Source organism: Sinocyclocheilus anshuiensis, unplaced genomic scaffold, assembly GCF_001515605.1.
Source record: "Sinocyclocheilus anshuiensis isolate Anshui unplaced genomic scaffold, SAMN03320099.WGS_v1.1 scaffold522, whole genome shotgun sequence".
NCBI lineage: Eukaryota > Metazoa > Chordata > Actinopteri > Cypriniformes > Cyprinidae > Sinocyclocheilus > Sinocyclocheilus anshuiensis.
Genome location: NW_015544185.1, coordinates 1,763,492 through 1,782,303, shown reverse-complemented (window position 1 = coordinate 1,782,303; position 18,812 = coordinate 1,763,492). Strand labels below are relative to the sequence as shown.

The 18,812-nt window shown below is 35.4% G+C and overlaps 1 protein-coding gene across 1 annotated transcript in view; it reads left to right on the top strand.

Annotated features, from left to right (window-relative positions):
• LOC107696431 (angiopoietin-4-like) overlaps positions 1-18,345 on the top strand; it is a 34,752-nt gene extending 16,407 nt beyond the window's left edge. Inside the window, exons 2-9 of the mRNA XM_016496749.1 lie at positions 7,095-7,244; positions 7,933-8,054; positions 11,227-11,459; positions 13,653-13,765; positions 13,891-13,992; positions 14,919-15,085; positions 15,197-15,327; positions 18,080-18,345. Of these exons, the coding sequence (XP_016352235.1) occupies positions 7,095-7,244; positions 7,933-8,054; positions 11,227-11,459; positions 13,653-13,765; positions 13,891-13,992; positions 14,919-15,085; positions 15,197-15,327; positions 18,080-18,240 (1,179 nt within the window). The 3' untranslated portion in view covers positions 18,241-18,345. The remainder of the gene's footprint in view (positions 1-7,094; positions 7,245-7,932; positions 8,055-11,226; positions 11,460-13,652; positions 13,766-13,890; positions 13,993-14,918; positions 15,086-15,196; positions 15,328-18,079) is intronic.
• Positions 18,346-18,812: the final 467 nt, after the last annotated feature.

The following is an 18,812-nucleotide window of genomic DNA, read 5'->3' as shown; positions in this document are numbered from 1 at the left end:
GTGATGTCATCATCCAACTCAGTTAAGTTCTCTTCAAATAGTGTCTGTGCAATCAAGCTGACAATATTTGAAATTAAACCGAAATTAAGTGTCCCCAACTAAGCAAGACAAAGGCGACAGTTATATATATATATGCCAGTGCAGTAAGACAAAATATAAGTCTTAAATAAAAGTATTAAATTAAAGATACGTTATCGGACAACAAGCTTCTCAAATAAATTATCTTGTTTCAACGATTCTTAGATGAAACTATGGGATAAGAATATAAAATAAAAAAAGTGATTTTGTTTATAAAATAAAAAAAGTGATTTTGTTTTTTTTTTGCAGAGTGGAACAGACAAAAATGTACACTGCATTTATTTATTAATTTTAATTTATTTATGCATTTTTTTAAGAAATCAATGTTGGCAAGGAACCAAACCTCCATTGGTGTAGTATAGTATACAGTTTATATATATATATATATATATATATACACACCAGAAGTAGTGTAGTAGTATGCTAACATACTGTATGTACTGTATGTATAAGGTCACAGCTGAAGACAGACACCTGACCACCTGTGCTTGAATCAGGGTTTTTCTGCTTGTCAAAACAGACAGCAAGTTTACAGATTTGTTTGATAAGGGCGGAAAACCTTTCGTGGATAGACCACACAGATTTTATGGAAAAGATTCCTGAAGGACCCAAGATGCAGCCTGTCAGAAATGTTACTGAATATCCTGCTAAAACGAATACAGAAGATTAGTATCACTATTATCATGTAAAAGATGAAAGTAATCAAGATACACATTCCCGTTCGCCCTCACAAAGAAAAACAGCTTCCCACTGGAGGTCATCTACCCCGTCAGACCTAATTTGACGTGATTTGTCATAAAATGGTGCGGTGACCCTGAAAAGCACTAAAGTGAACAGTATTCACTACAGTTAAAGATGAACACTGCTCTTCTTTTCTCCAAACTTGTATCCTAAAGCTGCCAAAATGAATAAAGCAAAAGACAGTCAAAATATTATTTTATTAATATTTAAGTATTAAACCTGAGTGTGTAACCTGTCCTGCACCATTTGTGCTGTGAACATGACTGATAACTCAAACTGTGTTACTTAATGGTTCCTTTCAAAGTGACTAGGTCTAGTATTTTTTTTTATGTGCAGATGATAAACTGGGTGAAAAAAATCCTTACATTTAAGGAGGCACTCAAGCAATATCACATATTATTTTTACTTGGACTAGTATGCAATCATCCAGCCGTAGCAACATCATATTAACTGCATAGCAATGCCCTGGCAATCAGCCACAACACCTTTATATAATGTTGATAATCACCCTTTGCAAAAGCATCACTGACATTTTCTTCACTGATATGTTTGCACTGGAAAATAATACTTCTTAATAAAGGTCTTTTTGACTTTTTTTTGGTAAAAATATTTGAAAATACTTGAAAAAAGGAAAAAAAATACTTGAGAAAAACGCTGCATAAGATATTTTTATTCTGCAAGGATGCATTAAATTAATCAAAAGTGACAGTAAACACATTTATAATGTTACAAATTTACATAATAATACAAATTTTTATTGCAAATAAATGTTTTAAATTGAAATATTTCCTGATATATCTGTTTATTAATCAAATAAATGCAGCCATGCTAAGCGTAAGAGGCTTACTTAAAACATTAAAACATTTTACCAATCCTAAACTTTTTAACAGTATAGTATATACATATACCATTATGTATGATAAACAATATATTTTTTTTTTTTGCAGATCTCATGGTCAGTTCACATGCTTTTCCCAACCTCTGATTGACACTTTGGTCAGTATATGATGAATTCCTGACTTTCTGAACAAAACGCTGAACTGGAGCCAACACTTCTTTTGAGCCCTGTTTTAGAAACCTGTCAGTAACATATCTCCATAACTTATTCATTGTCTGTAATTAATTGCAGAAAAGTATTAATGATAAAATCTCTCAGAGGTCTTGGAATTAAAAATAATCTTTGGGGTTTCCGGGCCTATAGCAGTAGACGTTTCCAAGAGGGAAAACAGAACTCAAGTTACACAGCCACTAAAATCTGACCATCATACATAATGCAGAATGACACAGCTATTTCTGACAGTCTTAAACCCTGTTTATAATGAGAGTGACAAATATGACACAATAAGACTATAACATTCCCATTATAATTCATGAAGTTGTCTACACCGCAGACCGCTTTCCTGCAATGTAAACATGCGGCAAACCTCAGATTCCAAGATCGTTTGAACACAATCAAATGAGTTAAAAAGGCTAAACATTGACAGTGATTTTCCAGTGTGTTTGTTTGAGTTGTTTTACTCTGTTACAGTTACATAGTTCACCCAAAAATGAAAATTATGTCATCATTTACTCATTTGTGTGTCATTCCAAACCCATAAGACTCTAAAAAGGAGAAATTTATAGCACAATGTTCAACTGGTGAAAGTGAAGGCTGTGACCGCATCTGTCAAGCAGGACTTTCATTAAAAAATGTCAGTCTGTTCCTCACGCGAAGACTTGAAATACATGTCATATGGGCTTATTTTATTGTTTTTCATGATGATTTTTGAAGTTTGTCAGCCCCTAGTGGCCATTCACATTCATTGTATCATAAAGAACAGTGTGAACATTCTTCAAAACGTCTTCTTTGAAGTTTCACAGAAGAAAGAAATTCATACATGTTTGAAAACAACATTACATTGAGAAAATTACAATTTTTGTTTTTTTTTTTTCATTTTTGGCTGCACTAACCTATTTAGAAATGTATAACTAGTGAAAGTGAAGGCTGACCGCATCTGTCAAGCAAGATTTTCACTGAAAAATGTCCATCTGTTCCTCAGTTCCTCAACTGTCGCATGACCTCAGAAGACTTGAAATATACTTTACACATCTTACAGACTCATTTTACTATGTTTTTATGATGCTTTTTGATGTTTGTCAGCCCCTAGTGGCCATTCACTTTCACTGTATAATAAAGAACAGAGTGAACATTCTTCAAAACGTCTTCTTTCCAGGATTATTTTAGTTAACGAAATCTAAAATTGAAATCCTAAAAACCATTTGCATTACTTGAAATAAATATAAAACTTTTTATTTCAGCTACTTGCCAAGCAACATTTCTCATTTTAAATATATAAACTAATAAAAACAACTAATAAATAAAACTCGTAATTTTTTGTAGTTATATAAATTTTGAATATTTTGTGTTATTGTAATTTTGTTTAGTAGTTATATTAGGGTTGCACAATTAATCGAATTTCTAATTGCGATTACAATTATGGATGCCACAATTATGTAATCGTTCAAAGCAGCAATTAATCGTTCAAAGTCCACTTATGTTATTCTGCACGCTTAAGATATGTTTTTTCTTTCTACATGTTATCTTAAGGGTTTTTCCATTGTTTTAATTTTAGTTTTAGTATAACATTATAATACCATTCATATTTCTACTTTTTTTTTTTTAATTTAAAGAAGAAACCAATCCGATGTATATTTGACATTTGAGGCTTAATACTATAGAAAATCACTAAAGGCTTTTCAGTCAGAGTGTTTTCAGCTTGTTTATTTTCATATAAAAATACGGCATGCAGTTGCATCAAACAATGGTATAAACATCATTCAATGTAAATTGTGATAATCGTAATTAATAATCGCAATTTCAAGGGTATAATCGACAATTATGATTTTTGTCATAATCGTGCAGCCCTAAGTTATATACTGTATGTTATATAATTAAAATGAAGATGGAAAATATAAAAATAAATACTGATTCAAAATCATAATAAAAACTGTAGTAGTATCTCAATGATACTAAAATAACACTGCTTCTTTCATATTCCACAGAAGAAAGAAATTCATACAGTTTGAAAATGACATTATAGTGAGTAAATGATGATAGAGTTTTCATTTTTGGCTGCACTAACCTATTTAGAAAGGTACATTTCCTGCTTTTAAACACATTTGTCTTGGCTTTTGAACATTTCTACAGTATCTTTCAAACAAAACTGTACGGTCCATTAACTAAACATTTTTCTTGCATATTTCCCTTTCTGTTTAGAAAGAGACTTGAGAATCCTCTCGTCTATTATGCTCAGTAATCCTCGTTAGGAAATGAATACCTTATTGTAGCTACAGGAAACTTTTCCAATAATCCACTGCATTCCACCAGACAGCCATAAACTAATTCGGTGGCTCGCATCCTGGGAGGCTTTGCTAAGTGTGTCTAGAAATACCCCTTCAGGATGAAAAAGAAGAGTAAATTAAAAACTAAACATTATATATATATATTGAGGTTAATCAAGTAATCTCCCTAGGTCTTTCTGAGAAGTTATAGTGGTAGAGATTGACTTAAACTGGTTCTTTTATTTAGAAAGACAACAGAAAATGGCGTTCAACCCATATTACTTCCGTATGTATAACAAAATGTAATACAGGACTTTATGGGAATGGTTTGCATCAGGTGGGTTTGCCAGACCTGAATGTGGGCGTGTAGGACTTTGACGTCACCTGAAAAAGGAAAGTTATTTCAGAGGCAGAGCAAGTAATTACATTTTGATTAAAGATTACGAAGAAGAACAGTTTTTTTTTTCTATAAAATAACATGCACTGAAGAATCTTATGCAATAATACCAGGAACATGTTTTAAGAATGTAAATAATAAGTCAATTTTGATTTCATGTTGACTTTAGAATCTAGCGGTTTTCTCATTTTGTTGGTGAATAGAGATTCTGAAGAATATTATTTATTATTATTATTATTATTTTGCTTAATAATAATAAAAAAAAAACATGTATGGAATTTATTCATAAATTTGTATTTATTTATAAAATTATCATAATTTAATCATATTTATTCATTTATTTATAAGAGTACTCCAAATCACTTTTTTAAAGCTAACTAACAAAAGAGTAACTATTTTTTAAAACAAAATGATTTTCAATATAAAAGCAAAGGGCATCAACAAATTTATGCAGTTATGGTTTTGAAAATGGTGTAATCTGTATGAATCTTAGTGATATATCAAATCAAGTAATATGTTAATTCTTTGTTATTGTATTAATCATTCATTGCATTTTATGAAACATCAATAATCCGTTTCTGTCATTCAGACATCGTCATTCAATAGATTGTTTAAAAAAAATAGACACATATACAAAAAATACACACACATATATAATAGTTATTTATAAAAAAAGAATTGCATATAAACTATATGTTAACAAAGGTGTTATAAATACTGATGTAATTTAAGTGCAATCCTAAAAACTATAATACTAGACCTTTTTTTTTCTTTGTAAATCAGTATTTGTCCTCATTTAACCCATACCATGTTGATGATATATTCTAGCGGCTCAAAATCTGGGCTGTTAACAGAAAAGTTATAGGTTTAAACCCCACAAGGGTTGATCCATGAACTATTACCAATGTGCCCTTGAGCAAAACACTTAACCCCAGGTTGTGTCATATAAATCACTTTGTCAGCTAAATGACAAAGTAGCTGGTTTATAACAAACAAAACAATGATTGATTGTCATTGTGAGAGGCCATCACGAAACACTTACTGGAATTCATGCTGCTATGTTTTTGAAAATGATGTCATCTGCATGAATCAACCCAACACGATCGTTCTGAAGTGATCTCTTATAAACATCTGTGGTGTATGTGAATGATCGTCCGTGTCGTTGACTGCATGCAGATCGCCATGACATCTCCGAAGAGCATTACCTTCACATTTACAGTACATTCTGTAAGGAGATGTCCCAGGAAGCTCCAGTCAAAATGAGATGAGACATCTGGTTTTGGTTAGCGCTCGTAAAGCTGATCCAACTGAATCCAGATCAGCGTTCCCAAGCTGGACTTGTCCTATGTGATTTTAATCCAAGGCAGGAAGCTCGGGTCAATTAATCGGTCAGGGCACATTGCGTCTTTAGGGAGTCGAAAACAACAAAAGAAAACCCGACCTTTACATTCTTGTTTACGTTAATTAATTTTTGCAAACCAACCATCATGTTTTAATTATGACTATCATACACTCTTAAAAGTAAAGGCTCTTTATTGGCATCAGTGGTTTCATCAAGAACTTCCTTCCTTCCATTCCAAATAAGGTTCTTTAAAGTGGAAAGAGGTTCTTTAGATTTTGAAAATGCTCTTAACACAAAGAAATAAATGGTTCTTTTAAGAACTGTTCACTGAAAGGTTCTTTGATGAACCAAAAATGGTTCTTCTATTGCATCGCCTTTGGAACTATTCATGCCAGGGCATTGAGTGCGTTTTGGAGTGATTGATATTGAAATATCACTATTATATATTTCTAACGCAGTCTCTACATCAAAAAGCATCTTCCTTTTCCATGTATGTTCTGACAGACCACAGCAAGCGCATTGCTCTCCCTCAGGGTTTAACGTGTTTATTTCCATTGTGATAAAATTATCCTTCATTAGTCCTTCTCTCAGGGTCAATGCGGTCTTGGTGAAGCATTATTTATTTTTTGTCTTTTGAGACAGAAAGGGTCACTATACCGCACCTTTGCCTGGCACTGGATCTTCTCCCAGCAGATTTAAAACCCACTGGCTAGGGGAAAAAATACTGTGTTTGATAAACTTTCCAGCTCTTGAGTCCACACTGTTGAGTGCTCCACAAAAGGGAGCGCTGAGGACACATCACAGCCGCAAAAGTGGCCCTCGTAAACACCCTTCTGAATCTTGAAATGACAAATGGAACTCCTAAACCAACCATCATGTTTTCATTATGACTATCATACACTCTTAAAAAAATATTTTTTTTCTGGCATCTGTGTTTCCATGAAGAACCTTTAACATCCATGGAACCTTTTCCATTCCACAAAAGGTTTTTTATAGTAAAAAAGGTACTTTAGATTTTTAAAATGTTCTTCACACTAAGAAAAAAAAATGGTTGGAATTTTTCACTGAAAGTTTCTTTGCGGAACCAAAAATGGTTCTTCTATGGCATTGCTGCAAAAAGCGCTTCTGTCATATGTTGTGCTTTGAGGGTCAATCCAACATTCTGCAATATGCAATAGTATCTGAAATCCCAATTCTCTTTCTTTTGCTCAACAGTTAGAAAACTACATCCATCAGAAGACTGGGATGGTGCATTTTCAAGCTGATGCAGTCCATAACCAGACGGCCACTATGCTAGAGATCGGCACCAACCTGCTCACCCAAACCGCAGAGCAAACCAGGAAACTCAGTGTGGTTGAAGCCAAGGTAATCTCATTCTTCATTATAGAAATGCATGAATGCATACAGAATATTAAGCAGCATAACGGTTTCCGTTGATAATAATAAGAAATGTTTCTAGAGCTGCAAATCAGCATATTAGAATGATTTCTGAAGGATCATGTGACACTGAAGACTGTATCATGTGACACTTTAAACACTGAAGTTGTTTAAAATTGTAATTCTATATCACGGTATTACTGTTTTTACTACATATGTATATTTTGGGTCCAAAAATCTGAGACCACACTGAAAATCTGGGATTTAAAAATGAATTTAAACCTGGAAAGTTGTTGAATGCTTCAAAATGTAAAACATAGGAATGTGATGGTGGAAGATGATGATGGAAAAATCATAATTATTATTTTGATATTATGCAATATCTAGGTCACAAATCAAATGTAATGACTGACAGATTTTCTTTCTTCCATTGAAGCTCAAGAACATCTAAAATCATTCTGGAAAACATCATTTGTTCGTAGCTGCTTTAGTTGTCATTTAAACAAAATTTAAAATTCATATTCATGTCTTTATTTAAAATGTTGTGCTGATTATATAATTTGTAATAAAAATTCTCAGACTTTAGGACCCCACTGTATCATGTCATATATCAAATAATATATATGATAGTTTTCTGTAATTTCCCATTCTTCATTTTATTGAATTCCATTTGAAGGTTATGAACCAGACATCAAGAATTGCAGTTCAGTTATTAGAGAATTCATTGTCAACAAACAAACTGGAGAAAGAACTCTTAACACAGATTTCAGAAATCTCCAAACTTCAAGACAAGAACAGGTAAAACCTTTTAATGAATCTTTGCTTATTTCTTACATTTCTTTCTGTTTCAAATGCAGTCTACACTATAGTGTTTTGTCTGGTAACTTAAAATGTACTTTTTATTTTAACATCGGCAGAAAATTGTCAAACCGATTATTTAAAGGTGCAGTAGGAGATCTTGGAAAATGCTAACTTTAGCCTGATAGCACTGAAAGCGAACGTCCCACCCTTCCTGCAATCACCGTCCAAAGCCACGCCCCCGAACACATATACGCTCACAGACCAGAATACCAGAAACAACATTACTACAATAGGCTAATCAGCGGTTCCCAGTTCCAGCCCATGTTCCAAAGTGAAGTAAACTTCAACGGATTTCCCCTGCTCAGGGAGTAGGGAGCAATGAACACTGTGTAGGGATCATATCGATCGGAACACAGTTCATGCACATAGCTCTCTTCTAACGAGCTGGTTATCTGAATCGGGTGTGTTAACTAAGCGAGACACACAAAATATATGCAGAGCGGGGGAGTGCGAGGACTGGAATTGGGAACCGCTGGGCTACATCTTGTGTCATTCACCGGTGAGAAAACTTTAAAAGTACTACAATACCGTGAACGCGCTGATGACTGCATAACAAAAAAAAATTCTGAAGACAATCACCTATTGCACCTTTAATGTGACTTTATCAACCTAAACATTACAAAACATCTTGATTGTTTGTCATAGAAAGTGAGATAGAGAAAAAATCATCATATTCTTCCGCATTCATTGTATAGCTTTCTTCTCCTCCTATATGTGAACAATTCTCTCATTATTGTGTCCATTTTATTTCTCGCATGATATTGTATGAGAAACATCAGACAAAATGATGCTTGAGTGAGTCATAACTGAGAACTGCATTATGTAATTGTGCTCATTACAACTCTGAACAACCGCTGAGCATTAAGATCTGTGCAAGTCATTTTTAAGGGTCAGATCGTGTCCACAACTGCACGTTCACACAGCAACTTTTGTCTCTCTTGTTGTTCTCAAAGCGATATTTTCCCATACTCGGCCAGTCGGAGAGCACAGCAGGGGTAAAGGTTTTGTAAAGGGAAATAATCAGCAACTTAATTGATTGTTTGTAATGTTTAATAACTACAGAGTAAGCACAGCACACAAAGCAGACTCCAGGCAAGTTTCCTTTGCACACTTACAAAGCCGGACAAAGGGTTTCCCAGAAAGCTTTGTACTTGGCTCTCGCTAGATTAAACAGATAACGCTTGTTGTCATTCAACTTTGACGACCAATTGAACTGTGCTGCTAGTGTTGTTTTGGTAGCTTCATGGGGGCATCAGACGTAATTATAATGGACCGCTACTTTACAGACGATTCAATATTTCATGTTTCCCGTATGAGTGAGAACAGAGAGTTTTCGACCTTTCCAAGGCGACTTACATCTGTGCAAGTGAAAGTGTTCATAATTGCTCCCAGAATCGATGCGGGTTTTGAGAGGGTCAGCTTCATAGTATAATAACAGCAAACAATTGCTCAGCATTGTGTACACATTACAAACTCTGGCAAGGGACTTCAACAGTCCATGCCAATCGATTGTGCGAAAACTATTTGTGTAATCAATCATGAACAATTTATAAACATAAGTATCGAGAACCACTGGCAACCAAAGCATGTTTAATGACTATCTACTGTAATTTAACAAAGTAAGTGTTCAGTTACATGGCTCGATGGAGTTTTGATTTGCTTTCCAGTTATTTTCAGCCTCAAACCCTCGGGTGGTGTTATTTTTCAGGACTCACACACACACACACTCGCTCACTAAATCACACACAGATTGAAGCCGGCAGGATTTTGCAGAGTTCCTCAGAAACTCGTTTTTGTAGCAGTGGCTCATTGTTGTGCAGATGTAAATTGTTTTGACAGCAGGCGTGACTGATTCAGTGCTATCTCCTCTGATCCAGACACTAAATCATGAAACTACATGTATTGCGCTGATGGAAATACTTTAAGAAAATATTATTTCCTAAAGGCTCAGAGTTCAGACTTATTTCACATGACACAGTAACCCGCTAGACAGTAGCTACCAAACAGCTTGAGTAACAATCTACAGTAACAATAATTGGTCATTTCAAGAATGTATGACATCATATATGTTGGCATGATGCTTATATCGATGGCATTTTATGTAAGCCGTACATGCCGTATGCTCAAAAAGTTGTTGTTAAGAAATTGCAGACTTAGGGGGTGTTTACAAAACACCATTTTCAACCAAAAAACTGAAAACGTTTTATGCATTTTGGCTGTTCATTTACACGACAACAGCAAACATTTGAAAACGAGTTTCAAAGTGCACATTTTTGTAGACAATACCATTACTGCCTTTGTGTAAACTACGAAAACGTGAATTTGTGAAAGCGGTGACATCATGTGCGTGCGTATTATGTGTTCAGTCTAAAGGTATGTAGGTTTCTTTACAAAGTGACATCGCCAACTACTGGCCTGGCATGCATAATACAGCATTTTTAGTTGTTTTACAATGACTAAATAATTTTTTCAATTGTTTTGACAATTGTTGCCTGCCTGCTTTCAAAAATGCAAAAAAAAAAGTTTTTAATGCAATTGTTGTTGTGTAAACGTACCCTCAATTACATTTTCAGATTTATAGGATATTCTGTCTGATTGCTTCAAAGTACTGGGTGGTTGCTTGGGATTACTAGATGGTTGCTAGGGTGTTTGTTCTGTGTGGTTGCCAGGGTATTTTGAGCAGTTTGATTATTGCTAGGGTGTTTTTGGTTGGTTGTTAGGGACTTCTAGGTGGTTACTGGGGTATTCTAACCTGTAGCTAGGGTGTTATGGGCAGTCGCTGACATCTTAAAAATAATAGCACACTTCTTCTCAAAAGGCAAATGTTTTGTGGTTGAATTCATGTCTAGTACAAGCGGTAAGGGATGGGTTAACAGCCAAAGTTCAATACTTAGGTCTAAATGTTTAAAATAAACCCCTGTAGGTTGCAAAACACCATTATCCATCCTATTGTAGTCCCAAGGTAGAGGCCCAAGGTCTCCATTTGGCTTTCATTCCTGTACTATCTAGGAATTTCTCAGAAACATCTGGAGATGCTTTGAAAAAGTTTCTTTTTGACAAACTATTAGTAGAAGTTTTTAAAGAATGCATTATACATTGCTTCCACTAGTCATTTGGAGAGTAAAGTCTTAGTCCTGGAGTCGAAGCAGAGGACAGAGCTGGAGGACATGAGGGAGGAGAAGGAGCGGCTGCAGGACCTGGTGAAGAGACAGACAGTTGCCATTACGGCTCTGGAGAGACAGCTAAGAGCGGCCAGCAGCAACAACTCAGCCTTGCAGAGACAACATCAGCAGCTCATGAAGTCTGTACACACACTTATTGGCATGGTGTCTTCTGGGACAGGTAAGAATACACACCTTTAAACGAATAGTTCACCCAAAAATGAAAATTTGCTCAAAATGTACTCAACCTCAGGCCATCCAAGATGTAGATGAGTTTGTTTCTTCATCAAAACAGATTTGGATAAATTTAACATTACAACACTTGCTCACCAGTGGATCCTCTGCAGTGAATGGGTGCCGTCAGAATGAGGGTCCAAACAGCTGAGAAAAACATCACAATAATCCACACGACTCCAGTCCGTCAATTAACATCTAGTGAAGTGAAAAGCTACATGTTTGCAAGAAACAAATCCATAATTTTAACTAGGCATTTTAACTTTAAACCGTTGCTTCTGGCCAGAATAGAGTCCATAATCCATAATAACGCTTCTTCCAGTGAAAAAGTGTTTTGGATGTTTTTTGCTTGTAAACTGTGCTTGATCTGTGCATATTTCTCTCCTGATTCAGACAAGATGAGCAATATTATGGATACAGAATTTTAATTTGTTTCTTACAAATATGCGGCTTTTCGCTTCACAAGATGTTAATTGATGGACTGGAGAGGACTGGTCAATTACTTGTGGATTATTGTGATGTTTTTCTCAGCTGTTTGGACTCTCATTCTGACGGCACCCATTCACTGCAGATGATCCATTGGTGAGCAAGTGATGTAATGCTACATTTCTCCAAACCTGTTCTGATGAAGAAACAAACTTATACTACATCTGGATGACCTGAGGGTGAGTACGTTTTCAGCATATTTAAATTTTTGCATGGACTATTACATAAACAAACCTACAAGCTGTATTTCTTCTGTTTACATGTGATTATCATCATACATTGTGGAATATTAGCTCAGAATATTAGTCTACAACAACCTAGATTGTCTATCATGCCATAGAAGTGCATGATGTTTCACTTGAACTTATGTCATATTATGAAAGCAAAAATGCATTTCGAATGCCATTTCATGTTGATTTTAATGTTTCATCGCTGCAGCATTTCACTGTGAGGAAAGAAAAGTGACTCAACACCCCAGTTAGAGTACAAAGTAAGGTTACTTGTCTGAGAATGACGGACACATCTGATTCTTGGGCTTACAACAGCTTTGAAATCTAGTGGCAGATTCTTAACATGACCTGAAAGTTCTGGTTAATTAACTGTAGCGCTAATGATAAATCGAGCTGTGATTCATGGAGAGAGAAGAGGATAAGCTCTTGCTAGTGATGGCTTTGGCAGCATGCTCTCGTGTCTTGGATGAAGTTCACATGCGTCACAAAACACACTGATAAGCTAAATCAAGACTGCAGCATTTTATATGGGCAGAAGACATGTCAGTTTATAAATGTTTGTGTGGAGGTTCACTCGAAGAACCAAATGTACCAAATTTTCTAAATAAACTCTCTCGCAAATGCTTGACAAACAAACACATTGTGTTGAATGTTTAAATGACTCATCCCAAAACTAGACCACTAAGGACTTTATATTTGAACAGTTGAGGCCATGTAATGATTATAAATCTAGTTCTTTTGACAACAGAAACCACATCGTTTTGTTTGTCACACTGTGTGGCAAATCCACAAAAAACTTGCATTATGAATCAGCGTTATTTTAGTATCATAGTTTTTATTAATGTTTTGAATTTGTTTTATTATTTTCTGTTTTGTATTTATTCTGTTTTATTTTTATTTTTAAGATTTTATTATATTTTATTTCAGGCAAATTTCATTTTATGTCAAGTAAAAAATAAATAAATAAATAAAAGTTTGACTTTAGTTTTAGTTTAGTTTTTTTATGCTAATAATGTCAGTTAGATCTCAAACCAGTGTTATTTTAGTATCATTAAAATACTATTATAATATTTGTTAATATTTTGAATTAATATATTTTAATTTGAATTTCTTGTCACTTAGTTTTTGTTTTTTAAAAATATCTGGATTTAATTTTTATTCATTTTTATTTTAGTTTTAGTCATAAGTAAGCAACTAACTGAAAGAAGTAAGATTTTAATATTTTCTTTGTTTCAGGTAATTTTTTACTTTATTTCAGTAACACTAAATAATATACAGAAGACTCACATACGAATACCAGACCTGGTCTAAAGTATTTTACGCTAACGGCTATGCCGCAACATTCTTTTGTTTGCCGATTATCTTTTTCAACTTGCGTTCAAATCAACTCTGAACCACAAAGCCTCTGTATTTTTCCCTTACAGGCTTCTCATCAAATGAGCAGCACTTCAGAGACTGTGCCGAGGCCTATAAATCTGGTCACAACACCAGCGGAGTCTACCACATTTACATCGGAGACATGACCGAGCCAACCAAGGTGTGGGATGCATTCTTTCACAAGTATGAGGAATCAGTGTGATATATCTTGGCTGTGCCGTACAGAATGAGGAACGGCACAAATGTAAGAGAGTGAGACTGAGATGTTTCATATCCTTCTGACAGGTCTTTTGTGATATGGTGACAAGCGGAGGTGGCTGGACAGTATTCCAGCGCAGAGCCAATGGAACTGTGAACTTCCAGAAAGGGTGGAAAGACTACAAACTGGTAAGTGGACATAAAGATTTAAAACATTTACAATTGACTGTGCAGAACCTTAGAAACCACCCTAAACCCCATAGCAACCATTCAGAGTACCACAGCAACCAGTCTAGCATTATATCAGTGTACAGACAAAGAGAACTTGATACATTTGTAGACAATGATGAAAATCCCTATTGATTGTGTTTAAAGAAATTGGTGACATTTAAGAAATGCTTTTCTGCCTGTGCTGGGAAGACTTGATTAAAAGTTTGCCATTATTCTGATGACATAGACTCAAAAAGCGGCCAAAACCGGATGAAGCACAGCGGCTAAAATTGTATGTGACAGTTTGGCGTCATTGGCAGTAGCTGAGCTGTTTGGTACATTCTGTATTTAATAGCGGCACATTCTAGTGCTTAAATATGCTGAAATGGATTGAAAACTGGCAGTTCTTGAAACTGCAGCAGTGAAAATCAATACTGCAATTTTCTACAATTTGTTAATCTTGCCAAATGTTATTGTGAGTCTTCCTTTCTATAAAAAGCTGAAAACGATGAGTCTTTTTTCTGGGAAACTAAAGACTGACAATGTACCTATTTATTTCAAGGAAACAAAACAGCTGTCTTGTGTCTAATGCTGTGTTTCATTCAAAGTTGGATATGCGATATTCCTGCTTGATATCTAATCATAAGGTGTTGTCCAGTAATAAGAAGATGAAGTATAAAAAGGCAAAATGGCAGCAGAGATGATCATTTAACTTCGACTCATTGATGCATTTTTGTTTGCATCAAGTGTTTATAATTAACTATATACAATCTTATGTTTGAAAATTTCCACTCGGGTTTCCTTCAAGTGCTGTTTTATAGCTGTCCCAAATAGGAAGTTTGAAATCCCGACTTTACAAGATGAATGGAATGCAGCATTGGTTTCATTATATGTTGTTCTCACAGGGATTTGGTGATCTTAGTGAAGAGCACTGGCTGGGTAATGAGGCTGTTCACCTGATCACCAGTCAAGCCCAGTACTCCCTCCGAGTGGAACTTAAGGACTGGGAGGAGAATGGCGCCTATGCTCTGTATGACAAATTCCAGCTCGCCGGTGAAAAACAACAGTACAGGTATCACCTGTGTTAACATAACAACCAAGATTGATATCAGTGCGAGATTTGATCATTTAATGAGGTTTGGCAACATTATCATAATCTTGCAATGTTTTTCTCTTTCTCCAGACTCTTGCTAGGGAGCTATAGCGGAACAGCAGGAAAGCAAAGTAGCTTAGCATCAAACGGCACAGGCTTCAGCACTCGCGACGCTGACAACGACAAGTGTGTTTGCAAGTGCGCCCTCATGATGACCGGAGGTGAGCTACTGCACATGATCTCATTCAGAAACAGAGTAATGAACAAAATTGTCCAAATGTTGAAAAACACGCAGGTTTTCACTTCACAAGATGTTAATTGATGAACTGGAGTCATGTGGATTATTGTAATGTTTTTATCAGCTGTTTGGACTTTCATTCTGACGGCACCCATTCACTGCAGAGGATCCATTGGTGAGCAAGTGATGTCATGCTACATTTCTCCAAATCTGTTCTCAATGGTAGAGCATAAAAAGCATAGCTGTTTTTAATAATATTGTATTGTCGCTGAATAATTTGAGGTAATAATGGGCTAATGCTCTCCTGAAATGTTCATTTTTTCTAATAAGATTCATTTTAGTAAAGACTGGTTCTTTTTAATGAGTTGGTTCGTTCAAACAGTTCATTTAAATTAAAAAATGTTTTGAAGTTTGATTCACCAATTCATTTTTATTCCCCCTTTTTATGCCCTAATAGTGCAGCAAAGTCACCTTTATTTATATAGCGCTTTATACAATATAGATTGTTTCAAAGCAGTTTCACAGTAATATAGTATAGTAAATAATAGAATCGCTGAAGCAAACTTCTTCAAATATGAGACTGTAAAGCAGCTCTGAGAAAGACAATAGTGTCATTCTTCAGCTCAAATCAGTTCAGTGTTGATTCAGTTCAGTTCAATGACTGTGTAAAGTTCATCAATTATCAAACAAAAGTTCATGTCATAAGCAGGTCTACAGAAGACAAGTGTCGTTATTTAGCTCGAGTCACTTCTGTGGTAATTCAGTTAATTCAATAACAGTATCAATGTCGCAAAATTCATCAATTATGAAACTAATTAATTTCAGCTGTAAAGCAGCTCTACAGAAGACAATAGTATCAGAAAATTTTGTTCTCACCTGATAGTATCAGTGCAATTTATTACAATAATTTCATCATTTTAATATAAAATTATCCTGTTCACACAAATATTGAATGTCTGTCAGTGAAGTTGCTTTTTGCATCTTTGTCATTAATCCCATTGATGAAAACATTATCAGAACCGAACAAAGACCTTGATCTTAGAGTCTTGTCACATCCATGATCATTTGACATAAAATACTTGTTACGTAAAGAGTAATCTGATCGTAGATAGGCACTTATTAAACACAAGCCATCTACATTCATATCCTCTCAGTCACATTTCTTCACTTGTGGCCTGGATTTGAAGCCGAAACTGTCATGCAAAATCCCTCTGATCCTCTTCTAATCTAAGAAAACACAAGCCCATCGCAGAATTATGTAAAACACGTCCAGAGTTCAGATGCACGTTCAACGCCTGCTATGCAAACAATTTACTCTATGGCTGCACTCAACTGCAGATCCCACACCTCTGGGGTCCAAGATAAACAGCTTTTAATAGCATGCATTGCGATTGATTTTGAAAGTTGTTGGGAGTTCATTACCGTCGAACCGGCTGGAGAACTTTAAGTGCCCTTTATGTTTGCATTTCAAATGGTAATAAAAAGATGGAAAGATGGATCCATCTGTGCGGCCTGTCCAAACTAAACACGCATTGCGGGAGGTGATACTGATTTAATCAGGGTTAGACAGACAGTGTCCTCTCTGAGGAGTGAAAGTCTGGTTTTTATTGAAGAATCACAGTTTGCTTTGACAGGTCTTGCTGAGACATCGACCGCACAGTGGGAATAACATACCCTTTGAAACACTGACGGACTATGGAGAGAAAAATAAAAAGACACAATATAGAGGAGAGAGGTGGATCAAGGGCTTTGATTGTTTTGAGGAGACGCAATTTTTAAGCCTGCCATCATTTGCTCACCCTCATGTCGTTCCAAAACCTGTACACAGCAGAAAATGCTTTTCTTACTTAGATTTTTTGTCTTGTTTCCAGCCAAAATATCTAAAAATTCTTATATCAAGAAGGATTTCCTAGACAAGTAAAAATTGTTGTCCTGCTTTCAGAAAAAAACGTCAAAATTAAGTGAATTTTTGCCTGAAACAAGCAAAATAATCTGCCAATGGGGTAAGAAAAATAATCTTGTTTTCTGTTTGAAATAAGATTATATTGCTTACCCCATTGGCAGATTATTTAGCTTATTCTAAGCAAAAAGTCACTTAATTTTGACTTGTTTTTTTCTGAAAACAAGACAATAATTTGTACTTGTCTAGAAAATCCTTTTAGATTTTTAAATTTTTAGATATTTTGGCTGAAAACAAGACAAAAAAACTAAGTAAAAAAAGCATTTTTTGCAGTGATGACTTTGATTATTTTGTGGAATGCTAAATAATTATTTTGTATAATCTTCAGGTTTTTTTCATTTAGTAAAAGCGTGTTGTTACTAGAGACTATCAAGTTCTAAAAAGGACAAAAAGCAGCATAAAAGTACTATAAAAGTAGTCCATACAAATCACGCACTATATTTCTAAGTTTTGTGAAGCAATATGATTTATGAGAAAAATAACAAATTTATTTTTAATTTGACTATTTAGGTTTAATTTATTTTTATTTTAGTTTCAGTTCAGTTTTAGTTTTTATTTATTTCCAGTTAGTAATTTTAGTTCAACTTAAACTGATTTCAGTTTGTTGCCAAGGCAAAATGTATAACTTTCATATCATTTAATGTTTTATTTTATTTTAATAGTTTTGATTGTAGTTTAGTAATACTGATCAAGGCCCAAATTAAACACCTGTGAGCGCTATACTGTTTATAAAACTGTATTCATCTCAGACTCTTTACATTTGTCATTCTTTCAGGCTGGTGGTTTGATGCTTGCGGTCTGTCCAACCTCAATGGAATCTACTACACCGTGGGTCACAATATCCGCAAGCTCAATGGCATTAAGTGGCATCACTTCCGAGGACCCAGCTATTCGCTCCAGTCCACTTCCATGATGATCCGTCCAGCTGATTTCTGACGTGAATAAATTAGCATTGCCGCAAGCTTGTCATATTGATATTGACAGGACTTAATGTGCTTGCTTCGGGACATAGTGAGTGAGTGAAGTGACATGTGGCCAAGTATGGTGACCCATACTCAGAATTAGTGCTCTGCATTTATCCCATCCAAAGTGCACACACACAGCAGTGAACACACACACACACCGTGAACACACACCCGGAGCAGTGGGCAGCCATTTTTTGCTGCGGCGCTCGGGGAGCAGTTGGGGGTTCGGTGCCTTGCTCAAGGGCACCTCAGTCGTGGTATTGAAGGTGGGAGAGAGCGCTGTACATTCACTCCCCCACCTACAATCCCTGCCGGTACGAGACTTGAACCCGCAACCTTTGGGTTACGAGTCCGACTCTCTAACTCTCATAGAAGCAACAAGGTGGAGACAAATAAAGATGCCATCTAATGGATGAACGGCGATGTTTTACTACAGAGAGCTGGAGTGGACAAAAGCGATCAGACTGAAAATTCAGCCACCCTTTTCTTTTTTACACATTTAAACATGCTTCACCTTTGCACCTACTTTTGTCTGAGTTCATG